Raw genomic sequence first — 26,458 nt, 5'->3', positions numbered from 1 at the left:
ATATATATATATATAATGTCCGAGTGTAGATGTTTCTCTTCTTTCCTTCCTTCCTTTTTTGTGTTGATAGCACAAAAGTCTCGCTCTCGCTTGGGCCATCGTTTTGTGTTTCTCTTCCGACAGGACAAAAATATTTGTCAGGCATGTGACCAGCCGGTAAAATAGGCAAGGCAGCAAACGAACAGACAAAACAAAAAAAAAAACATAATCGATACGTCGAAAATGCCAGACAGACTGATGTGCGAAGAGGAGGGCATGGGATGGGAGAAGCTGAAAAAAAAAAAAAAAAACGAGCCAAATGTCATGAAGAAACAAACGAAAAGAAATGTGATGGTGTTTTACCACCACCACTTCGTCGCAATAACTGTCCGTATCCGCTTTTCCAAATGCTCCCACTTTCCACTCCTTACACAATAAGAACCTCTCTTTAACCACTCAAAACACTCTCATTTTGATTCCTTCTTTCTTCTTTTTTTTTTTTTTTATCCCTTCATTTTATAAGGGACATATTTACTCCTTCCTCAGCACTTCTCTTTTTTTTTTTCTATTTTTTTTTTCATTTTCATTTTCATATTTTTTTTGGTTTTTCTTGATGAGGAGAAAGTTCACCAACTTTCGCCTTTTTGATGTTATACTATTGATTTTTTTTTTTTTTTGTATTCCTTACCATAAAACAAAATGCTGTAAAGGAATCCCATTGCTATGTACCCCTTCACCCGACTCTTGTACGCGTGTGCCTCTTACTGACGGGGCATCGACTGCACTGTCTGGGCGGCCATCATGTACGGGTGCTGCATGGCCATCATCTGCTGCTGGGCGTACGGGTTGGCGGCGGGTGGGTAGGCGCCGTAGCCGCCGTAGCCCCCATACCCGCTGTACGGCCCGAACCCGCCGGCGGCGTTATTGCGGTTCCGCTGGTGACCGTTCGCCGCCAGCGCCACCTTCAGGCGCTTGTTGAGAATGCTGAAGCCGTTGAGTGCGGTAATCGCCTGCTGCGCACTGGAGGCGCTGTGGAACTTCACAAACCCGAAGCCGCGGCTTTGGCGGGTTTCGCGATCACACACAATCTTCACAGACTCAATTTGGCCATAGCGCTCAAATAATTGTCGCAGCTGGACCTCATCAACTGTGGTGGGGATGTAGTTCACCATGAGATTGCGCAGCAGATCAGGTTCAGCACTCATTTGAGCAGGAACCTGCTGAGACTGTGGCTGTGGCTGTTGCAACGGTTGCTGGGTTGCGTAGTATTGCATCTGTTGGGACATGATAAAGGTCAAAAAATTGTATGATTCCTTTTTTAAAAATATTCTTTCTTTCTTTCTTTTTTTTTTAGATATTTCGTATTATTTGCTGTATTGCAGAATGTATGCAATTCTTTTCATAATAACAAAAGAGGATAAAAAAAAGAATTTATGAATAAAGGAAATACAAGGAAAAAAACAAGAATACAGAGATAATCAAAATACCAGGTAAAAGAATGTTGAATGATGTTGTTAAATATATATTTGACAAGTATCAAGGATATTTCATTCAACAATCACCTTCATGTCGGTAAATATCTGTCTATTTATTCTGTCTGTTCGTGAATCTCATCAATTCACCCCTTTCTTTCGTTGATTGTAAGCTTGTTTTCTTGTTTTTTTTTTTTTTTTTTTTTTTTTTTTTTTTTTTTTNTCACCTTCATGTCGGTAAATATCTGTCTATTTATTCTGTCTGTTCGTGAATCTCATCAATTCACCCCTTTCTTTCGTTGATTGTAAGCTTGTTTTCTTGTTTTTTTTTTTTTTTTTTGTTTTTTGTTTTTTGTTTTCTTCCATTCCCAACCATCCACTTTTTTCAAACTCTTCCACTCCCATCTCACCCCCTCCTTGGATACCCAGTAAGGAAGGAAGGATTACTTGATCAGTATATCAGCATGAGATGCTCTCTTCCTTTTGAAGTTGTAGTTGTTGTTAATCTTGCTGCTCGTATAAAGCAACGGTGAGTTTCTCCAGTGAGGCAACACGTTCGAGCACTGCCTTTACAGGATCGTCACTAGGAAAGGCTGCACCATTGCTCAACTTCATATTATTATTATCGTCTCTCTGTGATAATGCTTGATTGAGGTCTTTCTGCAGGTCGCGGTAAATCCCCTCTCGCTCACTTACAAGTTCAGCGAGTTGACGTCGCAGGACTTCCTGTGTTCCGCGCTCTTCCTCCATGTGGCGCTGCAACTGCGCAAACTCACTCTTGTAGACGGCATCCTTCACGAGTAGAAACTCACGAACTTTCGCCTCTGGGAGGGATTGTTGAGAAAAAACAAATTGTTGCAGTTGATGTTGATAGTTATACGATGTTTCACGACGGTAAAGGACATTATTGGCACGCTTCAAAAATTCAACAGCCTGTTCTCTCTCGTGTCCAGTCACACCACCTTCGTTCTCATCTTCATCCAACAATGAATTGACGGCATCTGCAAGATATTGCAGAGTTATGCGGTTACTATTGGCGGTCCCCTCACGATTCTCAGGATCTTCATAGAGCACAAACTCTAGTAGTGACAGAGCGAGGCGTCGGTCTTCCTTTAGTTCCGCCTGTGCTGACGTTCCACGAACGACATGAAGTGGTAAAAGATGACGTTCCATCCACGGAATAAGACCGCTTTCTGCAGCTTCTCTGGCAGGAAAAGCAGCAGCAACACCTTCACCACCTTTATCTTTCCCGTTTACAGCTAAAAGAGGCTGTTGAAATAGATAAGGTCCAACACGACGCATAACATTTCTCGCTGTAATGCGGCTAACACGCAGAATACTTGGCATCCCATCTGTTGGAGCTCCTCGTGGCAAACAAGCAAGAAGATCCAAAAGAGCTACGAGGACACGGCATCCCTCACTCCTAAGGGCTTCTGGAGTCGCGTATTTCACCACAAGAATTACACACTGAAAAAGGGCGGCAATCACCGGTGAAGAGAAGAGCGGTCTGTGTGAGAGCAACAATGACAGAGAACGGAGATTCACAATCGATATATGCGAGAGTTGAAAACACGCAGAATGAGACTCCACACTTCCCCCTTGCGGTACAGAGGTAGAGACGAGCAACTCATTGTAGGCAGCCAGTACATTCTCAACTGCATCAAGGATGAGGCCCTCTGCGTTAAACCCCTCGTTACATGAATTCACCAATGCGGGGGATAATAGTGGGGACAACCACTGTAATAATACCACATCATTGTGTATTTTTTCAGGATCAACATCAACAACAACACCGCTAGCTTGAGCCGCCTCAAGAAGAACTGCGTCAAGCCTCAAGCGTCTGTTATCATTATCGTCACCGTCACCTGATCGCTGCTGATAGGGAGGCATAGTGGACGTACTGCTGCTCTGTAACATATATACTTTAGATCCCAAAAGTTTTCCCTCTACGACTTTCTTCAATTTCTCCCCTTCCCCTTTCTGTACTCGGAAGGGTCTATTATCTTTCCAAGACACCGTTTCCTCTCCGCACATACGCACACAGACACACACACAGAGACATAAAAAAAAAAAAAACATTTTAAACAAGAAAAGCAGAAGAAGTGAAAAGAAAATTAGTAATCACCTACAACCAAGAGAAACATAAAACAATATCCACCAGATAAAGTAATAATACTCATTAAATAAAAGAAAAAAAAATGTATATTATTTTTTTTTTCTTTTTGCCGCAGTATCGATATCCAAACAACCGTCTGAGGTGTCCATGAGAGTTGATTGAGTCATCTTTTTCATGCGTACAGAACCTTCCTTCTTAACTCCTGTAACTGAACATTATCAGAGGTGCCTCTGCTGCCCCTGCACTTTACGTCTCAAAAGAAAATAAATTCGAAACCAGACTGTGAAGGAAAAATGCAGGACAAAGAAGAAATAATAATAATAATAAAAAACATATTAGAAAGACAACTACTTCACTGTTCATCGAGTATTCGCTTCTGTGGATCCGTCACTTTTAACAGCAAGGGAAAAAAAAATTCTTAAATAGAAGAAACAAAAATAAATAATAAATTCATCAGCCAACCGCTAGAGAGTGAATCCGTCGCATTTTTTTTTTTTCGTTTTCTTTTTTTTTTTTTTGCGTTGTCAGCCTTTTTTTCAATTTCCACTTATTTTAGTTCTTTTTCTTTTATATATGTATTCTTCTTGTTTTTTCTTTTTTTTTTCCCACGGTGCTCACTCACCGAAACTGATGGCAATAATGGATTTTCAGCCTCAGATATTTGGGGGCTATTTTTCCAACCATTCATTGTTTTGTACATTGATGTGTGAAATGGAATCGCAAACCATCCATGAACAAATCGTCAAAACCTTTTACAGAGTTTAGTTTCCTGTGAGTCTTCATTTCATTTGTTGTCGGGTATATGATCCATTTTTTTTTTTTTTTTCTTTTGCTCTCCTTTTTCCTTGGGAGCATTACACCTTTCAACCGCATATTTTTTTTTTTTTTTCTACCCGTTCTATCACAGTGAAAGGAAAATGGACGTACAATGTTGGCAAAACACAACTCTCAACTGTTGTGGGAAATACCAAAAGTACATATGTACACACACACACACAGAAAAAAAAAAAAAGAATCTCCAAGAAGACACACTTAACCCAGTACAACAGCTATTGTTGCATCTGCCTCTCCTGCTGTCGCGCTAACAAAATCTGTTGATAAAAAATAGCTTGCAAAGCCATCTGCTGCTCCATGGAGAAACACATTGCTGAGGTCCGCAATGCCTTGTAACTTTCCATTGCTGCTTCCACATTGGCGTATGCTACTTTCAGACGTTTCCCCACTATGTGGTAGCCGTTGAGCCCGTTTATAGCATATGTTGCACTAAAGAAATGCAGATACTTCACAAAACCATACCCACGACTCTCTTTCGTCTCCTTATCATAGATAATCTTTACACTTTCAATGGGACCAAACTGGGAGAAAAGGTGGTAGAGTTCCGCCTCATCCATTAGCGGTGGAAGATAATTCACGATAAGGTTCCGCAGAGGATCTGGGTCTGTGGCACAACCAGGTCGATAAACAGGAGTAAAAGAGCCACCACTGACGGGTTGCTCATCTACACTCTCTTGAGGGGTTACTCTGGGTGTAGCGCTAGATTCAACTACGTTTTCTTTCTGCTGTGTCTGTAATTCCTGATCCTGCTCTTGATTCTGCTCCTGCTTCTGCTCCTCCTGTGGAGGAATCAGTGGAGAAGACGTCTTCTGCTCCATGGATACGTTCTCCTCACCTGAATCCATGTTCTCACCTTATTTTTTTCTTTCCAGTTTACCCTTAGGTAATTTGTCAAACTCTTCCTCCCTTTTTTTCATTTAAATCATATCAAAAAAACATATATAATAATCAAGAAAGAAGAAAAATAAAACAAAAATAAATAATAATAAAAATAATAACAATAATAATAAAAGCAAGGGTGTGAGCATACTGGAGAAAAGGAAAAAAAAAAAAAAAACAGGTGGGGCATATCACCGGAAAAAAAAAACTGAGAGCAAATCCATTAATCAAGTACTGCTATGGTGTTTTTTTTTTTTTTTCTTTTCTATTTTAACGAAAACAACCAAATGGAGGTGCATATGACTTCTTCTCCCTTACGGAAGAGTTTTCCACAGTGCTAGATGCATCGCAAGAAGAAAAAAAAAAAAGAATATTTTCTTGTTGTGAGTTAACGCCCTCATTCACCTTTTTTTTTCTCTTTGTTCTCTTTTTTTTCGTTTCTTTGTTTTTGTTTTTTTGTTTTTTCCGTTTTCATTTTCGGTTTTACCTTTTTCTTCTTTTTACTTCCTCGTTCGTGTTATTCTTGCATTCCTGGTTGACGCTGGCAGCCTCCAGAGCGGTACCCTGAGAGAGCCCCACAAGTTGGCAGAAGAGGGGATTTGTGCATAGTTCCTCAAAACTTCCCTGTGCCGCCACGCGTCCTTTATCAAGTACGACGATATGATCTGCCTTGCGGATCATGCTGAGTTTGTGTGCGAACATGAGGACGGCGCGCTTCTCCCGTCCACGTCGTGCATCTTCAATAAGGCGGCTAATAGCGTCATGTACGACAACCTCAGACTCACTGTCCAACGCGGATGTGGCTTCGTCTAGGATGAGGACATTTGGGGATCGTAGGAGTGCCCGTGCGATGGCAATACGCTGCTTCTGTCCACCGGAGAGTGCGCGTCCGCCCTCGCCAACGAAGGTGTCGTATCCTTGCGGAAGAGCGGCGATGAAGTCATGGGCGTTTGCACGGCTGGCGGCGTCCAGTACGGCTGCGTAGAGCCATCGGTCGAGGGGTTCGTCCCACGCGTGGGCGTCCGCTCCGTAGGCGATATTCTGCGCGATGGTGCCTGCGAAGAGAACCGGCTCCTGCCCGACGTAACCAATATGGCTGCGCAGCCAGCGGGCGTCCACCTCGCGGAGGTCGCAGCCGTCGAGGGTGATGGCGCCGGCGGTCGGTTCGTACAGCCGCAGCAGCAGCGCGGCGAGGGAACTCTTGCCGGAGCCGCTGCTGCCGACCACGCAAGTACAACGGGAGGGGCGGATCTCAAGTGTGAGGCCGTCATAAACGGGAGCCTCCGGGCGGGCAGGGTAAGTGAAGGAAACATCAGAGAATTTAATATCCCACTTGCACTCAGAGGGAATGACCTTCGTTGTGTCCTCAGTCATCTGCTGTAGAGCCTCCTCCTTGTCAAGAATATCATACAAACGCATACTCGCACCGTAACCCTTGTTGATCTCCGTTACAAGGTTAGTAAGTCCCATTAGACCAATACCACAATATACCGTGTAGAGAACAAAGGAAAAGAGAATACCAGGCGATAAATGATTCGTTGCAACAAGCATTGATCCTGCCCACATTATTCCATATAAAGCTCCATAACCCAAAAACTGCAATGAGGCACTGTATGAGGCATTGTAAAACAACATACGTTTACTGATTTGAAAGACAGTATCCACATTTTTCTCATACCATTTTAATTCTTCAATTTCACGGGCAAATGCTTTTACAGTACGAATATTTCCCAATCGTTCGCTTGCAACAGCTCCCTTCAATGCCAGAGCATCTTGCATTTGATGTTGTAAACGTCGTACATAACGACCATAAACACCAGCAAATATTGCCAATGGTGGAATCATACCACATATCACACCCGTTAAAGTAGGAGAATAGTAAAGCATAATCCCAATACTTCCGATAGTTTGAAGCGTATTTTTGCTTCCTTGCATTACAGCCTCTGTAAGTGAGCTACCTACCACATTACAATCCATTGAAAGTCGTTGTACCAAAGAACCGGTACTATTCGCTGGGGAATCAAAAAAAGCAGCTGGTTGTGAAAGGATACCACGATAGAGTCTACCACGTAGACGTGCAATAACTCGCTCCCCAGCGTAACCAATACAAGCCAAACGCATAAAGTTACCTACACCAGCGACAGTGAACCATCCAATTAATTGCATAGATGTACCAAGAGGCATTTCTCCTTTACTGGCAAAATCAATAAGTTCGCCAAAACCAGCAGGAATTGCAAGTGTTGCAACGCTATAAAGACCCACACCAACTACAGCTGCAGCAATGTATGGAGCCTCTTCCCGTGCTGAACGTAAATATCTCCAGAATGCACCTTTTCTTTCAACAGGTTCAGTTAAATATAAAGGCGAAAATGAGTTCTTGGGTCGCTGAGCCGGTGTGGCTTCTCCAAAATCAGTTTGTAGACGAATGCTCGATGCAAAGCGTTTGAGGCTCCACATCGCCTCGGGATGCCGAGGACGCCAGATATACTGTGAAGGCCGCATATCTTTGCAGCCAAATATCTTTTAAAAACAGAAAAAAAAAAGAAATAATAATTATTTTAATTATAAATAAATACAAATAATGATACCATATATAAAGAGATGAGGCAATAAATATCAAGACATAGATTTTACAAACCAAAAAAATAAAAATACAGTGAAAAAGAAAAGAATATTTCTATTCTCACATTTTATCTCGGAGAGAAAACACTATAAGAAGAGAAGAAAAAAAAAAAAAAACGATAATGAAAACCAAAAATAATAATAATAATAATAATAATAATAATAATAATAATAATAATAATAATAATAATAATAATAATAATAATAAATAACAAAACTAATAATCATAACGAGTAGAATGCAAGAAATAAATAAATATGACTAATTCCCTTCTATTCTATTTGAGAGTTCCATCAACACAGATGAGTCTACAGGGTCCCAGAATGAGAATGAACCCATTAAATAATCGTTACGCACCAAATGACTAACTCTCATGTCACGTCCAAGAAGAAGATACTGCAACAGTTGATATTGCTGCAAACAACGTCCAAAGTTTACGAAACCCTGTTGAGAATTTTTCTCACTTTCTAGTTCCACTAAATCCTCAATAAAAACAGCAATACAGGGAAACTGGGGTCGTTTTCCTTCTCGCATAATATCCTTCAAAGTTTTGTATCCTGCATCTGGGTTAAGGAGATTTTGCAATTTGGTAGATACCTCAATCACATCACGTGGAAGTGATGACCATGTATGGTGTAAACGTTCAACTGATGGATCCCGAAGACCACCGTAAACAGCAACTAACATATCCCAGTTTCGCATTTTATGGAGTTCATCACATACAAAAATCATAGCAGCTAAATTCAGTGAACGACGTTCTAAATCTCCCTCAGAAACAATAGCATACGATACCCAATTATTCACTTGAGAAAAAAAATCTCGATATTGAATAAAATTTGGTATGAAAACTGCTTCCTCTGTATTCCAGCGCTGACCAATAAGTTCTGGTCCTGTAAGATAATGATGAACATGAGATGTTAAAATGGTAATCTGAGCCGCAATTTCACGTGGAGAGTATTGAATCAAGAGTGATGTAGGTGTTTTATCCACATTCCGTACACCAGGAAGCACATGAGGTACACGGGCATGTAAAGCCGTTCGATCATTATCCTTCATCAATTGCAATAAGGCAGCAGGTGCGCCATGAGAATCAATTTTCTCTTTAGCTCATCTTTCTAAATGATAGTAAAGTGTATCATCTGCAAAATCTTCATAGTAGTTCTTTACCCAAAACTCAAGTACCCAAAATACTATAAATTGGATATCTCGTCTTAGTTCTAAGAAAATCTGATGCTCAAGCGGACTCCGATCACTTTCACCAGACTTTGTTAACAAAGGTACTTCATATCGCTCAAGGATTCGATCAAGTAGTTCTTTAGGTGATACAAATTGACGGTACGTGAGGAGGAAAATACGGGTATATAATTCCCGTTGTGGATTACGTGGATCTGTCATCATTAAAACTAGTCGATGAAATGCTACAAAAGATAAATATGTCGTTGATGGCATCAATAACGCAGCATCATTTGCTTCTCTAGATACTACATGGTTGCTTCCTAATGTTGACGTTGCTTTACTACGGTACGATTCACGAACTGCTTCAGGTGATCCAGAACCTTGGTATACGGGTAAAACATTAATAAAAGTAGATTTGCTCTTCATCTCTTGTAACTGAGATTGTTTAGAATTTACAGCAGACAGAGCTTCAGCATTAAGTGGTGCTTGTAGCCGCTTCTGCTGTTTCCTCTTAACACAGGCAAAATCCATCAAAAGATCGTTTCCAGTGAATAGAACACATCGCACCAAGACAAGATCCACATCCGCTTTTGGTCCATATCGATCTCGTGCATAGTGACGGGCGAGTTCCTCCTGTGCATCTCTGTGCATGTCCTCATCCACAAAGAGAGCGAATGGACAAAAACCTTCCATACGCACGTAAAGCCGTACTTGACCACTCTCTACCGAAGCGCCCACCATCAGTAAAAAGGAAAGAAACTTCAATCGTCCCTCTCAATATATATATATATATATATATATATATATATATTTTCTGTTTCTATAGAATAGAAAAAAGAGAGGAGAAAAATGGGAAAGAAAAAGAAAAAAAAAAATTACAGAATGGAGTTACACTCAGTGATGTTGTGCATCTGTGGTAGAGGAGAGTGATGTACAACAACAAGAACAAATATATCAGACATTTTTTTTTTTTTTTTTACGTAAGCCAATTTGTTTCTTTTTTTTATTTTTTTAGCAAAAAAAAAAAATAAAAATAAAAATAAAAAATAAAATAAAATAATCTCAAACTCTCTCACACACTCTCTCTCTCTCTTGATGTTCATGGGATTTTAGAGAACCTCTTCAATCAAAGAAAACGGGAACTCGTCTCGTGTATGAATGCGCAGAATGAGTTCCTCCACATGTCTGCGTCTCCCTGCGGTTTCTCTTGTTGCCAGTGCCATCAGCTGTCGGGTGGTATACAAATGATGTGTGGTGCTCACAAGCTCCGCAATGCTGTCAGGGGAAATAGTGATAGCAGATGTATAGCGCTGCACATAAGCCGCAATGGCACGGCGCGGTAATGTTGGCTGAATACAAGAGAGTTCATGAGAAATATACTCCGCATCATGGAGAAGTTGATGTGCACCGTGTGCGTTAATTCTGCGTATACGTGAGAGTCCCTCAACGAAACCAACAGCTACGTTTAAAATGAGATGATTAATAAGACATCGTAGACCTGTACTTGGAATTTCGCGATACACTTCTCGCAACTCCCTCAAGCATTGCACAAGTGCATCTAAAGTCTTTCTTACAGGGAATGAAAAATTACTTCTTCCCCGCACTTGAGAAACTCCTGTGGGAAATTTTTCCATAGGACCATCCCAATGAAATTGCTCCATTGCGGTTGCAAGTAATTCCGGTGATAAGAGCTGACTACTAATAACATGTAAACCATGTTGATTAACAAATGTACACAAGCGTCCTATAGAATCTTTTAAAGATGCCAATGAGGTAAGTTGCTCAACTGGTAACAAAGGGTTTAAAGAAGTAAGCATAACCTTAAAGATTAAACCAACAGAAATCAAACTACATAACCCTGTTGTTCGTTCCATTGCTGCAAAAAGGTATTGTCGACTATTTGCTTTACTCCTCCATACTAAACATGGACTTGACTCAAGCATTTCCCATGGGATCGATCGTGGTAAATAGTTATTCCGTAATTGACCTACAAATTCCTTTACTTCTGCATCCACATTAGGAGATCGGAATAACCATTCCTTATCGCCAGAAACAAAGTATACTATAATATACCATACGTAGAAGGCCACAAGAGTGAGATTTACACGTACAAGTGATAAAGCTATACGTCGAAGTACTTGTGCATGTTTGGTATTTTCAATCATCATTTTTGCCAACATGAGAGTAGACAAAGTAAAAACTCCATCAACATTATCTGGAGAAAAAAGTTTAAGACCTTGATTTGCATCTAATGGTAATGCCTCAGGTCCCATTATATCTACACTAAGAAAAGGACTAAGTGGAATCGTATTTTCCTCCATCTCGCCCACAGTGTAGTGGAGTCTCAAATCATAACTTCCAACTTCAGAATAGGAGAATCGACCAGGCGGTACAGAGAGAGACATTGCGGCTTCATCCATAGAGGCATCAGAGTCTTCACAGGGAAGAAGTGCATGAAGTGGTGGAAAGTCCTCTGCAACAGTACTCATCGCAACACCCAAGTCATTTCGTAAAAGTTGTATTAAATTATCTACTTGATTACTTGCATATTCTTGTTTGACGAGAAATGCCAAACGCGTTTCCATTTCGTTTACAATAGTATCGGCGAGAGTATCACCAAATGGTAAAAGTGGTCGACATATCTTTACAAAATAAAATAACAGACGATAAGTTAATAATAACTCCAATATGGTCACACATTCTAATGGTAAATGTGTTTGATATAATTGAACAAGTTGTAATGCTTTCTTAACAACATTTACTCCAATAGAAGTGCAGTCATGATATGCTTTTGAAACCGATAAAAGAATAGAAACTGTTTTTTCTTTTGGATTTCCAAAACTGAAATTTTTGATAGTAGTGAATTCATCACCTAATATTTTTTCAAATATTTCTTCTAATGGGAGACTATTATTCATTATTTTCTCATTCCCAGAAAATAAGGAAATGAGTGTCTCAAGAAATCGTTGAAATACCAAAACTACACGTAAAAAGGAACTTATATGAGAAAGTAACTCAAGAGTAGAACGATACACTTCTGAGGGAGAAATACGCTCAGCCCATCGGCTCACATTACATTCATCATTAACTTTCCCCTTAAGAGCACGTTTTACTACCTCATATAACTCTTCTACTATATAGGACTCCATAAGATAAACTGGTCTCTTTTCCCAAGTATCTCCTTTATTATTATTATTATTATTATTATTATTATTATTATTATTATTATTATTATTATTATTATTATTATTATTTCTGTCAAGAGATGAGTAAACTGTATTCATTTCCCAACAGCATAAAGAGTATATTCCATAAACTAAACGTATCGCTAAAGAGACCATGTCGTTTGACCAAATCATATGATTCTCTTGTAGTAAATTTAATAATTTAGAGAAATAACGTATTAATGACATTTTTACCACTTCTGCACCGTGATTGGAAAGGTAATGATGCTCTTTAAAAACTAATACACCAATAGTCGATTTCAAACATAACAATTTAATTCTTTCAGATCCATCATCATTCGTCAAACATTTCTTTGATTGATTTTGCAATACATCTAAGAGTTGTATAGACTTAACAAAGTGACCATTCTGTAGATGTGAATATATACTCTCTGTTCCTTCATATATATTTACCATCATTTGAAGCATATGAACAAGCGTTGTCAGATTATCATAACGTCGTTTTAGTCCCAACACCTTCACAGCCTCAGAAACTGTTTTTTTCTGATGTTGTACCTGTCGCTGTGTAGATTGACATTCCACAAGACACTCATCCATGGCATCACATAAATCAAGAAGTTCAGGTACTGCAGATAAATAAAATTTTGCTTTTCCGCATAACTCACTTTCATGATTAATAGCCACATCATCTGGGAAATCATCATAAAATTCTTTTTCATAATTTTCGTCTTTCTTCTCCAAAACTCTTCCACTCCTAGGATCAGAAGAGAGTATCATTTGTTTAAATGATATTTCTAATAGAACAGCTGTCTCACTCATCTTACGAAGTCTATCTGTGTGTATTGTCTCTATGGACGAAAACATATCATCTGTCCATGCAGGTAAACTGTTAATATAATGTATAATATCCAACCTAGAAGCCTCAGCAGATGACCACTCTGCTGCAATTTGGAGAATTAGTTCCAGTGTAAGCGGTTCCTCATCAGAAAAGAAACTTCCTTCCACCTTTGAGGACAATGACGAAGTAGTAATAGTAGTAGTAGTAGTAATGGATGGGTCAAACTGTACTTCTCTCGCATAATCTCCATTTGAAGAAGAAGAAGAAGAAAGAAAAGGAATGCGACGAAGTTTTTGTTTCAGTTCCCGTCGTAGTGTGCGATGTTGGTTTGCCTCTTCCAATAAGAGAGACGCGTACCACTCTAAAGGATCATTAGATTCTGTTATCGGCGTGATAGTGAAATCAGTTGACTCGTGATCATTTTCCTTATCTTCTACAGAATAGAAATTATCACCGTTACTGCTGCTGCTTCTGCAGTCTTTAGCCGAGAGAAGTCCATTCATCCTCGTCATTCTGGCGTGTTCGTCACTGTGTCGACACCACTCCTTGTCGTTCTTCATCAAATTTAATAAGAAACTCCACAGAAGGCGGTGAAAAAAAAAAGGAATATTCACTCTAATACTTTTTCTCTTCCCTTATTTCCTTTCCGAAATCCCAACACGGGCAGGAATAGTATTTCAGAAATCAGTATCCCTACTACCAGCCTCTGTGCCTTCTATCTGGTCTAATAGATCATGAACAAAAGTAAACAACAAAAAGAGAGAAAGAAAGAGAGAATAAAAAAAGCAATAGAATGAAAAGCAATTTAATAGTTTTATATTCAATATTATTTATCAGCAATAAATAGTAGAGAAATTCATGGTAGCTGTATCATGAAGAAGAAAGCACAGTTAAGAACACATGCTGGCAAGACGAGTTGCCCCTCACGCAAATTCTTCTTTTTCTTGATCCCTTTTACTTTCTTTTTTTTTTTTTTTTCTTCGGGAGAGGGTAAATGGGGAAGTGTGTAACGTGAGTATTTAAAGGGAAAAGGGAGAGATCAATATTCCTTTCCTTCCGGTCACTGCCGCAGCTACTGCCGCGTCTGCGCCACTCTTTTTTCATTCAGATATATATATTTTTTCCCCCTTCTCATACATGAACAAGTTCATTCTCTCTTTCTCTTATATATATATATATAGTGCAAACATAACAAAAAAAGAAACAACAACCAGAAACAAAAATGGACGCAGCTGAAATTGATTTTTTTTTTTTTTTTCGGTTCTCACAAGTAGACTCAAGCGAGAACCTTGGACAAACGAAAAAAAAAAAATAACAGTCGCCCTAACCAATGTGAATATCAATAATCTTCTTTTTACTTTTTTTTTCTTTTATTGTTTCTGCGTATATCATTCTTCATCTCATAGCGGCATCTATATCACTGTTTCTTTTTTTTCATAGTTCCCACATATCTTCATGCTGTGTAATATTCCTCCCTTATCTCGTTTACTCATTTTTTTTTTTCTTTTCACTCACGCCACGAGCGCTCCCTCTACCTCTTTCTCTTCACTCATGCGAACATCCTTACATGCTGCTTGTACCCCTCTTTCTGGATGTTTGCTTCTTCTTCTTGTTTCTGTGTTTTTCTTCAACCTTCGCTCATGTTTTTCATCTTTTTACTTTTTTTCCTCAGGCCATTTTTTCCCCTCAACATGCTAGACAGCACGAATTGGAGGAAAAAAAAAAAACATTCACACACATAGAACCATAGAGAGAGAAGTAACAAAAAAAAAAAGAATCAAGTATCGTTTTACTCTCTTATTTACTGAAAATCCATCATTTGATTTTTTTTTCTCTATTTTGTCTTTTTGGGGGGTTTTATTTTTTTATTTTTTTTATTTTTTTTTTTTTTTCAGTGCATGACGTTCTTTTCTCTTGTTGATCGCTCTGAGTATATCATGAGAACAACTTTCCTGACATGCTCAGTTGAAGAAAATGAAGAAATAAAATAAGATCTTTTACCACGCACTACAAAGTTGATTAGCGTCAGTGCAAGAGACGCCGTGTACATCTAAATTCCACACATGTATGTATGTCTTGCACGTACCTGTATAAATGTCTGAGTGAGTGAAAGAGAGAGAGAGAGAGAGAGAGAGGGAGGGATACAAAAAAAATTTGTGCCACCCTTAATTCTTCACAAATTGCTAATGGTCGTTCTGGCCGTTTCTTTTCGTTACACTTGTATTTCATTTTTTTTTCTTTCTTTTTTTTTTCTTTGTTTTTTTCTTTTTTTTCGGTTTTTTTTCCTTTTTTTTTTTTCTCTTTTTTCGGAGGGGGGCATGTTTTGTTTAATCCATCATCCTCATCTCCTCACATCATCATCATCATTGCCATCACAATCAAAAGCATTGCCGTGCTTTTATATTCTTTCGTGAACTCACACTCACACTCACACAGGCAATAATAGCTAACCAGAAATGAGCACGCCGTCAAACACAAATGTAAGAAAAAAAAAAAAAAACACAACAGGAGCAGCAACAGCAAAAATCTTGTAGTATTCATGAAAAAAAAAGAACCGAAAAGAAGAAAAACAGTAACAATAACAATAACAATAATAATAATAATAATAATCACAGTAAATAATGGTAATAATAATGATAACAGAAATGAAATCTGATTGAATGGAAGCTCATGAGGGGAGCACAAAAGCAGGGGTGAATCGAGATATTTTTTTTTTATTCGTCCCATTCAATCTCACAATAAAACGAGAGAATAAAAGAGAAAAAAAAAGCCGCAGAGGTCCACTGATGACTTTAATCATGCCATCTGTTGTGAAAATAGAGGATTTAAAAAAGAAAGAAAAATATTGGAAAAGAAAAAAGATATGACCATCAGCATAAACAGTAACGCTGAATGGAAAAAAAAAAGGAATGAAACACCGCATTACTAAGAAGAAAAGGGTATTCCTCTTTCTTAACTTCTCTCCTTTATTGTCTCTTTGCGAATATTTTCCATTTTCTTCTGGATGCCTTCGTTCCTTCACATTTCTTCGTTTTTTTTTCCTGATATTCAACCCTTTTTTTTTTGTTGTTGTCTTTTCTTTTTTTTTTTCTTTCCTCCGCTCCTCGTTCCCCTCCCTCTTCTTCCATATGTAAGTGAATAGATCTTTCCTCTTCATACCACAGGTCATTTTGCTGTTGCGTTTCCGCCCCTTCTCTTTTTTCGCTTGTTTTTTATTTTGGTTTTGATTTTTTCTTCTTTTTTTTTTTTTTCTTTCTTTCCTTTCCCCATTCCCTCTCCCTTTTTCTTTCATTCTTTCTTTGTACGTTCTTTCTCTTCTCCTGCCTTCCCGCATCACACAAATAATAAAATAAAAAAAAAAGAATCTTCTCCACACCGCCACCCTCACGCCCTCACACAGAGAGAGAGTGAAGGGGCCGGGTCCCCGCTCAGTTGTAGCGGCCATTGTAGCGGCCACGGCCTCCACGGCCACGGCGCGGGCCCCGCATGCTGCCGACCATTTCGCTGCCGAATGTCTCCGCGTCGGCGCGTTTCATTCCCTCGCGGTCGAGGCGCAGCGTGCGGTCCTGTTGATCGCAGGAGATGGTGTCGAAGAAGCTGTTGCGGTCGTACGCCTTGCTATGGTTCTTCGCGTCCTCTCGGGCCTTCTCGAACTCGCTCTTCTTTTTCTCAAACTCCTCGCGGCTCTTCAAGAAGTCAAAGTCATCCTTGAACTCCTCCTTCGCATTTCCAGTGGCGGGGCGGAAGTCCTGTCCAGTGTGGGAGTCCACACGCCGTGCGTTGCGGTACCCCACAACACGGCCGCCGCCACCCCCGTGGCCGCCGCGACGATAACCGCCGCCGCCGCCGCCGTACCGCTGCTGTTGTTGTTGGTGCTGGTGTTGATGTTGATGTTGGTGTTGGTGCTGCGCATTGGCATTGCCGCCGGAGGAGGAATAGCGTTGGGCGGTTGGGGAGGTCTTCGTCGTGCTTTTACGAGCGGGAAGCGCGGTTACAATGGCAGGATCCATTATAGCATTATTGGCTCCCTCAAACACGGTAAGCTCTTGAATATCAGAGCCGCGGAACACAATCTGCTCAAACAGCTGTTCAGCTGCAGGCACCTCCACTTGGTTCTTTTCCTTCGCACGACCCTCTGTACCAAAAACACGAACATTGGTCAAGCTCACAGTATTACCCTCGCTATCAATCTGGCCGAGTGTGCCCTCATAGCGGATCTGGCTGTTCGTGATGAGGGTAATCACACTACCTATAGCACGTGTTGTGGACATTTCGTCGACACTTGTTTTTTTTTTTTTCTTTTTTTATATTCTCTTCCTTTTTTTTTTTTTTTTTCTTTTTCTCCTTGTATTCTTCTTTCTTTTTCTTAACCTTTCTTCTTCGATATGGGTTTTCTTTTTCTTCTTCTGTTTACCCTACCGTTTTGCTGGCGCAGTTTTCGAAACTCTTGAAAGCAAAAAGTAAAAAAAAAAAAAAAATGAAGGCAAATAAAGAAAATAATGGGAGATAATATATATTTTTTTTCTCTTTTATTTTTTTCATTTTTTATTTATGTTTACACTTGGTCATATACTATTACTTTTCTACAATTTACAAAAATTCCATTCAATACTCAAACTCATTTTATAAGTTACATACGTGATGCAGACGAAGTAACAGAACGTGCAATAGACGCAGCTTCATCCTCTGTTAACTCCTCATACAAAAGCACACTGTATAATGTACTGCCTACAGCCTCACGAATGTGTTTAGCAACTTTCTCCAGCGATACAGGAGCTGTAGTAGCAGCAGTAGTGGTAGTAGCATCAGCTGCTAAAGAAGAAGAAGAAGAAAACGAAAGACTGTCACCGCTCTCAGTAGCATGTCGCTCCTGCAACAACGCCCCGCGGCATAGCATTTGAAGTACTCGACAACAATCAAGAACTAATGTGGGATTCATGTTCTCCAGTAAACGAAGATATTTTAAAAGCGTAAAATGGGCACTACGTCGACCAATAATATCCAATACAAGTCGTTGTAAAGCCTCGCAACGTGAGTCAAGGAGTATAATGTTCACTGCAGTACTACCGAAAGAAATCTGATGACGTCGAATAATCATCGCAGCACGATGATCGTCTTCCGCCTCAATAGCCAAGCGATCCTCATCTACTACATCAAGGCATCGTGTAAGAATAGCAGCTGTAAATTGAATATTCTTCGCCACCATTGTTAACAACTCTGTTCCCTCCACCCGAAGACGCAAGTCATCGTGAAGTAGTAGAGAATATAAAGCCTCTAGTAGTAATTGTTGAACCCCATCAGAGGAACTACCAGGAACTATTCCTAGAATTGGAACCATACCTTTATCCTCTAATGCATCTCTCCCAATTGCTTGGCTATACTCTTTATCCCGTGATGACTGAAAAGTACGCAAAATACGTGCAGCTTGAAGTTTAGATTCCACTGTACTCGTCTTTGATAGTATCAATCCTAACAATTCAGTGTGTAGACGAAATGTCACAGACTGTTTATTTCCCTCACCTAGTACAAGAAAAAGAGCTGCAAGGAGTTCTAATATCTCCGCATCATCTTCGCGTTGTAATGCTTGAATAAGTAAATGTATATCTTCATCATCACATAGCATTTCACGATATACACGTCCTGCATTTGCTATATAAAGAAGTAGTAATGCAATTTCACGGCGATCCTCACGTGCTAGATTACATGTACCTAAAGTGTCAATGAGAGTCTGCGCACCACCAATTTCCATGAGAGACGTTAAATAACGCACACCTCGTATAAAAAGTGATATGGCACTAAGCAAAGGTTGAAGAGTAAATCCTAACTTACACGTTAATCGAAACCATGCAGTAATGCGTGTAAAGAGTAGCATAGATGAATCACCCAAATCTTTTTCTAATCTATTAGTATTACTTGAAGAATGAAGTGTTGTTAAGGCCTCAAGAATACGTAGACGAACAGTACGTGATCCACGATCCCATTCTCCTACCCATACTGCAGCACGGCGCCCTGCTATATTTGGACTCATCTCAGCAAGAAGAGCTTTTTGTTTCTCCCGTTCATTTTGACGAGAGCGAATAGCAGAGATTTTGTTTTTTGTTTTTGTAGGAGCGACAGTTTCAGGGACATCAGCATCTGCTTGTAAAATACTATTTTCAGCAGTATTATTCTCATACACTGAATCACCGTAGGTAGATGTGGCACGGGATCGTGCAGTTGAACGGACGCTTTGTCGTCTTGTCGTACTTGCAGTGCGCATCCCCTCTAAACAAATATCCTAACAATTACAGAAAAACAGTAGAAAAGAAAAGAAAAAAAAAAGGAGAAAAAAAAAATAAGTATTTAATCATTTCAACAAATAAGTTGCATTTTGAGGTTCAGAGTATGGTATTCTAGCATACTTCAAGAATGTACATATAAACGCACACCGTTGCTTTTCACTATGACACCCTTTCTTTTTTTTTTTTTTTTTCATTTTTGGTTCCACTTTGATGTCACTCGTCCTTCTTATTTTCTTTGATTCTGATCTCCTCTTCTCACTCTCACTCTCAGTTTCCTCATCTATCTCAACGCGTCGCCGCGCGCAAGGAACGCTTTATGGGGCGCACCATCAACGATATGACCAGCATAGTCAGTCCTGCGACAAGCACCATCAACATCCCCACCTGAACTTGAATGAGTTGCCGTTTTGATTTTGGCAGCATCTGAAACTGTAGGCGTTGTCGGTCTACCTCAGAGGTGTGTGCACGTAAATAGTAGGGAGATCCCGGGTCCTTCAGTATCTCGTGGGCCCTGCAGACGCGGTCCAACATCTTCGCATCGGGGCTGGGACCGTTCGGCGCGTACTTCGACTGCAGCCGGTGGAAGGCGGCGTCAATGTCGTCAACAGTGCAGTCCGAGTTGAGGGCGAGAACGTCGAGGGGGTCAAACTGCGAGAGAAACGCCTCCTGATCGCGTTTGCCGGGAACCTGCGCGAACTGACCGCGTCGCTGCAGCGTGAGAGCCACCGTGTGTAATGTGTTTACACTGTGTGGGATCTGTAGTGTGTTTACACTCTGAAGATGACGGGAGAGCCCACAGCGGGCGATGGCACGCGGGGCCCACACACTCATATGTGTTTCTCCTCCGCTGCGCTTCTACTACTTTTTTTTGTTCTATTTCTCTTCTGCTACTCAGGCGGTAGTCGGCGTGGGCGTAGGAGTACTAGTCCCTCTTGCAGGAAGGGAAATAGGACAATCTCCTCGCACCAAGGTGAACTCACAAAGGTATGTACGTATGTATGTATATGTATGTATAGGCAGAATAGCCAATAAAATTTAAAAAAAAAAAATAAGAAAAAGAAAAAGAAGGTGGATAAAAAAAGTAAAAAAGAAAGGGAGTAATCATTCTATTAACAGATTCATTACCACGTACAGGTACTTCAGTAGAAACAGGAACACAGTCAAAGGAAAATGTACAATATATATATATATATATATATATATATATATATATATATCACTCCAATATCACGCCAAAGGCACTACAAAAAAAAAAAAAAAAAAAAAAAGATTTCAGACGTTGCAAGCATAGAGGATAGTTGGCTTCCGTCCATCTCGAAGCTCTAGACTAACCAAATCTTTATCGAAGAGTTCAATAAACTCCTCATTATCTGCTCGGCTTTTATCCTGTGCATGTCGTCTATACTCTTCTAGAATAGAAACCAAGCTCCAGCCTTGTAATTTACGTAGGCATCCACAAACAATGCCTGTGCGGTATCTTCCCATGCTGCATGTAAGCAATAAAGGGTAATTAATAGGATCGAGCAGCACATGTAAAATGCCTACAACAACAGGCTCTGAAAGAGTCATACTCCCGCTATGGTAACCCACGCAGGCCATATCATCACCAAGAGTGTTCGATCTAGAATCTTCAAAAAGAGGACAGACTGTTCGGATATCGTTCTCTCGCAGCCATCTCAGAAAGCACTCATCATGGGTATCTGTCAGCAGCACGCAAGTGCGTAGCTTGAGAGAGGCCAAGAAACCATAGTGGGTGGGCTCTGGCGCACCACAGCGATATATACGCTCCTCCACGTATCCAAAGTTGGGCGGTACAATCTTCATTTAGTTAATACAGTGCAGTAATCTTAACAAGACATGCTAAATAGGGGGAAAAAAAAAGAAAAAAAAAATAAATTAACACAGACGCAAATATATATAAATAACAATAACGTTTTTCTTTTCCTTTTTTTTTTCTTCTTTACGATGTAAGGGTGAAGAGATTGGGGACTGCATATATGCTTATTTTTACTACTCAATGGAGACGCTACTCGAAACATCTTAACCATGTGTATCGATGTACAGTAATGAAAAAAAACCCAAAACGCAGACGAATAACAGCAAGAACAAGAGCAAAAAAAAAAAAAAAAATATATAAAAAAAAATAAAGAAAACGACATTTAAAATGATGGAAGATTACTTCCGAATTGTCCTTGCTGTCTCTGTCGCATAGATGCATATGTGTCATTACCACCATCTGCTGCAACCTTTGTTTCGTGCATATCGCGTTTCCGTCGGATTCGTTCATAGCTCTCCTGAATCGCACACAATGTTAACGACATTTTTCTGTCTGTCCTAAGTGTTTCCCGCAATTTCATCATAAGTTCATCATCATGTTGCGTAGACTCCGTCAGGGCGTTCATACTTCGCGCCACGCCGCCCTCCGTGCGGAGCGTCTCCATCCACTCTGCATCATTTCGCATCTCGCGCTGTATTGCCTGCAGCCACTGCTGATCGCAGCAGGCCTGCAGCACCTCGTAGTAGAGCTGCGGGTTGAACATCCGGCCGCAGGCGGTGGGGAACGGACTGTGGAGCCCGACGCTGCTCTGCAGGTGGTGCCCGCGCCGCAGCTCCCACCCCGCCTGGCCGCAGCCACTCCTCACTTTACTGTCGAGATCACTGCCGCCGGCGGGGGAGGAGTCGGTGGGGAATTGTCCGGGAATTACACCGCGCCGCTGGGGGGAAAGAGCCAAACACAGTGTACATCTCAGCACGCCTGCATGGAGTGCCCGCCGCATGGTGAAAAGAAAAGAAAAAAAAAGAAAACGGAATTGGTTTATTTATTCCTTCCTTTATTTCTTTCAGTCTCGAACTCTAAGTATGAGTATTTCTTTTTTTTTTTTTTTTCTTTTTTGCCTAAAGAAGGAAAAACAATTAAAAAATGAGGGAAACATAAATAAATAAATAAATAAATAAATAAATAAGAGAGACAAGATATTTTTTTCTAAATGGGAATATGTTTTCTTTCATCTCAGCAAGAATGAATACAACGTATTGTTCTGTTTCTTCAGATGATTATTATATATTTTTAGTGACACAGGTGTATGTATTTTCTTATACACATACCCTCCTCCCTTCCTCTCAGTGTTCACTGGCATTTATACTTCTTTTCTCTGGATTTAATGGGATTAAATCTTATATAAAAACATATGCACATGCACAGGAAGAGACACCAATCCCAAAAATTCTTCTCTTTCTCTCTTTCTTTCAGGAGAATAATCATTTAACTCACATTATTTTCTTTTTAACTATTTTCTCTAACCATGCATTATGAATATTTCTCTTACGTTGTCCTCTTTTTTTTTTAATTCCCCACACAAATATGTGTGCAGCCATTTTTATAAACACAGATGTCTGTATACGTATACTTCTCTGTTTAAGGAAATATACATACATACATACATACATATAGATATACACATATACACACACGTCCTGTTCTCTGCAATGGCATTTAAGAGAAATCGAGTACACGTAGACAGTTTATCACTACACCACTCTTAACAAGGAAAAGTACAAATACACACAAACAAACAAATAAACACAGAAAGAGAGACATAGAGAGAAAGAGAAAAAAAAAATACACCGATAAATGCGATTCTATCATTTTCAAAAGAAAAAACAAGAATGCTGCCAATATCAAAACAGCATACGCACATGTGATGATCTCTCTTCCATACAAATAGACACCAGAACCATACGGAAATCATGAGAAAACAGAAAAATAAAATAAAATAATAAAAGAGACGTATTTAACTAAAAAGACATCATTCTTTACACTTAAATGTCACCGTCATTTCTATTTTTAATTATTATTCTTCCATTTATCATTCCATTCCCTTCATTCGTTCTTTTCATTCTTCCTGTCTCCATCGTTGATGGCATTGTTGTGCATAGCACCACTCCTTCTAAAATGAGAAAATGATCGTAATAACTGTCAAAGAGAAAAAAAAAAAAAAAAAAAAAACCACAAACGCTCTTGTGATGATTTAATTTTGCCACTCGTGAGAGTAGGACCTCAATCCTTCCTCTATCCCCATATACAGATACGTATATATATATAACGGTAAAAGTGATGAGGAAATGGGAATGAATGAAGAAGACGTACAAATCACAGAAAAAAAAAGAATATAAAGAACCAAAAAAAAAGAAAAAATTCATTGACAAGAAACATATACAAATAAATAAATAAAATAAAAAATGAATGGAATAACCAATCACCAAGAAAAAAAGGGAAAGAATCCAACTTTATGATTTCTTCTACAATCGCATAAACAGCTGCAATTCCCCAAAGCAATATATGCGGAAAAAGAAAAAGAAATTGAGAAGTGCAACTACAGTCATACAATAAAGAAGTCTTGCAATATACGCATACAACTTTATCAATCGTTCGACTGGTAGATTTATACAAATACATATATGTACACACGTTGACATGTGCATATATGTCTCTCCATCTGTTATTTCATAATAAATAAAATAAAATAAATAAATAAATAATAATAAAAAGCAATTCAATTGACGCAGCACAAAGCGGCCCTTCTGTTTTTTTTTTTTTTTTGTATATATATATATATATATATATACTCCTCTTCTCTTCTCTTTGCGAACATGTGAGTTCCCACGTGTCTTCATTTTTATACTTTCACGGCACAAACCCCTAAAATATTATCATTCCTGCGTGAGTGAGTAAAAGAAGAAGACACACACACACACAGTGTGTATGTATGTGTGTAGAGAGAGAAATAGAGAGAGAAACGATCAACCATCGTTGTTGTTCCTGTTTTTTTTTTTTTTTTCCCTCTCGTTCTTCTCTTTCCGATCATATATGAGTATGAAGATATGTATATTAACACATAAACATAAAAAGAGAAAGAAAGGTGAATTAATTCTTTTTTTTTTTATTATTTCCCCATTGTTTCCTCCAACCCTTCGCACTTCTACTGGAATAGATATAAGTGAAAAGACATATGAGTGAAACTATATATATAAGTAAAAAAAAAAAACATATATATATATATATATATATATAAAACAAAAAATATATATATATAGATAGATATATAGATATATATATAATTCTTTTTCTCTCTCTCGCTATTCGTACTTCATTCGTACCTTTACTCCACACAAGATACCATGCATGGGTAAGCATTCAAAAACATATCTACATTAACCAATTTTTTTTTGTTTTCTTCTGCAATTTTTTTTTTGTTACTTCTTGTTTGTCTACTTTTCTTTTGTTTTCTTCTTTACTTGTGTACATCATATAGATGTATCGTCAAGTATATTTCATCTATTTCCCTTTACCACTTTTTTTTTTTTTTTCCTTCTCTTCACTCATTTGTTTTTGTTTTTCTTTTTCTTTCCTTTTTTGTTAAGATGCACCCCCCAGTGCTCTGTGTGCTCTCATTGACTCCCCACTCTGTTGTGATCATAATTGTTTAGATGTTTTCCACCGCTCTTTCCACTGTTGTTTGTTTGTTTGTTTGTTTCTTCCCATTACTGGAATAATTACTATTATTACTATTATTACTAATTGTTTTTCTTCATCCCTTTTTTTTTTTCCTTCTTTTTATTCTTCACACATCAGATGCGGAGAGAAAAGGAAAATAAAAGAAGAAATTAGTATTCATAATAATAATAATAATAATAATAATAATAATAATAATAATAATAATAATAATAATAATAATAATAATAATAATAATAATAAAAGATTCATCGTTAATAAAAAGATATCACGTCATAATTGATAGAGCAATAAAATAACGGTTACATGTACGTGTGTAGATGCTGAAGAAACACAAACACAGAGAAATAAAGAAAAAGAAAGAAAAAAAAAACCCGCACATCAACAAAAATAAATAAATAATAATAATAATAATAATAACAGCAGCAGCAACACCAGCCGTGGATATATCCAAGCGATCAGGAGAGAGAGAGGGGAGGGGGGAAAAGAGCCTTCAACAAACAGCGTACATTAATAAATAAAGAAAAATAAAAAGAAAGAGAGATATTCAGAGAAAAGAAAACGAATTGAGGTAAAAAAGAAAGAAAAAAGAAAAAAGAAAAAAAGTGGTATCCACCCACTTCCTTATATACATACAAACATACATACATATGTCAACATGTATAAAAGCATACATGTTGCTCTTACATGTATAAAATACAGACAAATATGGAGCACACATGTTTCTATGATGCATGTACATAAACACGAAGAAAAGAAAAAAAAAAAGAAAAAAAAAAGAAAAAAAAGGGAAAAAAGGAAAAGAAAAAACAACAATTCTGTATTCGCCTGAAGAATCCTTCTATACACACAAATGCACTCGCAATAATAATAATAATAATAATAATAATAATAATAATAATAATAATAATAATAATAATTTAAAAAGAAAACAAGTGCAGATATCAACAGGCACCAACAGCAATAATAACAATAACAATAATAATAAAAAAAAAAAAACATAGAACCCCAATAGCGAAAGCACCACCAGGAAAAGTAAAAAAGAAAAGAATCATAACAGGAAGAAAACAACAACAACAATTATGCGGAACGACGAACAAGCAACTAAATGACATCGCCGCAAATCATAAAGCGAACAAAAATGAAAAGAAAAAAGAGAAAAAAAAAGGTATCATAACACCGTCCTTTGTTTTTCAAACCAAGAAGATCCACACAAACACAAACACAGACAGACACGTAGTATCTATCCGGTGAAAGTTTCTGATGGTGTGGTACACCCCCCTTTTCTGAAAACAAACCAGTTATAGATAAAATAAAATAAATAACATAAATAACATAATTATATATATATATATATATACACTCATTTTCTTTGTTTTTCGTTTTCTTCGTTTCTTTGTTTTTCTCCCTCAAAAAAGAGAGAGAGAGAGGAATAAAATCAAGGAAGAAAAGGGAGGGGAAGATGAGGGGAAATTATAAATATCCTCTCAACGTTATATTTCTCTGTTCTTTTTCTTGTGGTATTGTTGTCTTCTTTGATGTTCATTGTTTTTTTTTTTTTTTT

At 38.5% G+C, this 26,458-nt stretch overlaps 12 protein-coding genes across 12 annotated transcripts; all 12 read right to left on the bottom strand.

Moving 5' to 3' along the window:
* Nucleotides 1–740: 740 nt before the first annotated feature.
* TM35_000054210 (RNA-binding protein UBP-2) lies at nucleotides 741–1,265 on the bottom strand (the record flags this gene model as incomplete). The annotated part of the gene is made up of 1 exon (XM_029023076.1): nucleotides 741–1,265. The coding sequence occupies one exon, from the start codon at nucleotides 1,263–1,265 to the stop codon at nucleotides 741–743; it is 525 nt and encodes a 174-aa protein (XP_028885891.1).
* A 687-nt stretch (nucleotides 1,266–1,952) lies between these two features.
* On the bottom strand, nucleotides 1,953–3,485 carry TM35_000054200 (uncharacterized protein; the record flags this gene model as incomplete). The annotated part of the gene is made up of 1 exon (XM_029023075.1): nucleotides 1,953–3,485. The coding sequence occupies one exon, from the start codon at nucleotides 3,483–3,485 to the stop codon at nucleotides 1,953–1,955; it is 1,533 nt and encodes a 510-aa protein (XP_028885890.1).
* A 1,131-nt stretch (nucleotides 3,486–4,616) lies between these two features.
* On the bottom strand, nucleotides 4,617–5,246 carry TM35_000054190 (RNA-binding protein RBP-3; the record flags this gene model as incomplete). The annotated part of the gene is made up of 1 exon (XM_029023074.1): nucleotides 4,617–5,246. One exon carries the CDS (start codon nucleotides 5,244–5,246, stop codon nucleotides 4,617–4,619), a length of 630 nt encoding a protein of 209 aa, XP_028885889.1.
* A 517-nt stretch (nucleotides 5,247–5,763) lies between these two features.
* Nucleotides 5,764–7,782, bottom strand: TM35_000054180 (ABC transporter; the record flags this gene model as incomplete). The annotated part of the gene is made up of 1 exon (XM_029023073.1): nucleotides 5,764–7,782. The coding sequence occupies one exon, from the start codon at nucleotides 7,780–7,782 to the stop codon at nucleotides 5,764–5,766; it is 2,019 nt and encodes a 672-aa protein (XP_028885888.1).
* A 381-nt stretch (nucleotides 7,783–8,163) lies between these two features.
* TM35_000054170 (guanine nucleotide releasing protein) lies at nucleotides 8,164–8,958 on the bottom strand (the record flags this gene model as incomplete). The annotated part of the gene is made up of 1 exon (XM_029023072.1): nucleotides 8,164–8,958. The coding sequence occupies one exon, from the start codon at nucleotides 8,956–8,958 to the stop codon at nucleotides 8,164–8,166; it is 795 nt and encodes a 264-aa protein (XP_028885887.1).
* A 51-nt stretch (nucleotides 8,959–9,009) lies between these two features.
* TM35_000054160 (guanine nucleotide releasing protein) lies at nucleotides 9,010–9,819 on the bottom strand (the record flags this gene model as incomplete). The annotated part of the gene is made up of 1 exon (XM_029023071.1): nucleotides 9,010–9,819. One exon carries the CDS (start codon nucleotides 9,817–9,819, stop codon nucleotides 9,010–9,012), a length of 810 nt encoding a protein of 269 aa, XP_028885886.1.
* Nucleotides 9,820–10,187: 368 nt separating this feature from the next.
* On the bottom strand, nucleotides 10,188–13,604 carry TM35_000054150 (uncharacterized protein; the record flags this gene model as incomplete). The annotated part of the gene is made up of 1 exon (XM_029023070.1): nucleotides 10,188–13,604. One exon carries the CDS (start codon nucleotides 13,602–13,604, stop codon nucleotides 10,188–10,190), a length of 3,417 nt encoding a protein of 1,138 aa, XP_028885885.1.
* A 2,925-nt stretch (nucleotides 13,605–16,529) lies between these two features.
* Nucleotides 16,530–17,372, bottom strand: TM35_000054140 (putative kinesin; the record flags this gene model as incomplete). The annotated part of the gene is made up of 1 exon (XM_029023069.1): nucleotides 16,530–17,372. The coding sequence occupies one exon, from the start codon at nucleotides 17,370–17,372 to the stop codon at nucleotides 16,530–16,532; it is 843 nt and encodes a 280-aa protein (XP_028885884.1).
* A 359-nt stretch (nucleotides 17,373–17,731) lies between these two features.
* On the bottom strand, nucleotides 17,732–19,360 carry TM35_000054130 (uncharacterized protein; the record flags this gene model as incomplete). Its single annotated transcript, XM_029023068.1, has 1 exon — nucleotides 17,732–19,360. One exon carries the CDS (start codon nucleotides 19,358–19,360, stop codon nucleotides 17,732–17,734), a length of 1,629 nt encoding a protein of 542 aa, XP_028885883.1.
* A 307-nt stretch (nucleotides 19,361–19,667) lies between these two features.
* Nucleotides 19,668–20,213, bottom strand: TM35_000054120 (uncharacterized protein; the record flags this gene model as incomplete). Its single annotated transcript, XM_029023067.1, has 1 exon — nucleotides 19,668–20,213. The coding sequence occupies one exon, from the start codon at nucleotides 20,211–20,213 to the stop codon at nucleotides 19,668–19,670; it is 546 nt and encodes a 181-aa protein (XP_028885882.1).
* Nucleotides 20,214–20,654: 441 nt separating this feature from the next.
* TM35_000054110 (putative tyrosine phosphatase) lies at nucleotides 20,655–21,206 on the bottom strand (the record flags this gene model as incomplete). Its single annotated transcript, XM_029023066.1, has 1 exon — nucleotides 20,655–21,206. The coding sequence occupies one exon, from the start codon at nucleotides 21,204–21,206 to the stop codon at nucleotides 20,655–20,657; it is 552 nt and encodes a 183-aa protein (XP_028885881.1).
* A 335-nt stretch (nucleotides 21,207–21,541) lies between these two features.
* Nucleotides 21,542–22,159, bottom strand: TM35_000054100 (putative complement regulatory protein; the record flags this gene model as incomplete). The annotated part of the gene is made up of 1 exon (XM_029023065.1): nucleotides 21,542–22,159. One exon carries the CDS (start codon nucleotides 22,157–22,159, stop codon nucleotides 21,542–21,544), a length of 618 nt encoding a protein of 205 aa, XP_028885880.1.
* Between the last annotated feature and the right edge of the window lie 4,299 nt (nucleotides 22,160–26,458).

Source organism: Trypanosoma theileri (genome assembly GCF_002087225.1).
Source record: "Trypanosoma theileri isolate Edinburgh chromosome Unknown TM35_Tth_5_V1, whole genome shotgun sequence".
Classification (NCBI taxonomy): domain Eukaryota; phylum Euglenozoa; class Kinetoplastea; order Trypanosomatida; family Trypanosomatidae; genus Trypanosoma; species Trypanosoma theileri.
Note: the sequence above shows the minus strand (reverse complement) of the source record. Positions and strands in the feature narration are given on the sequence as shown.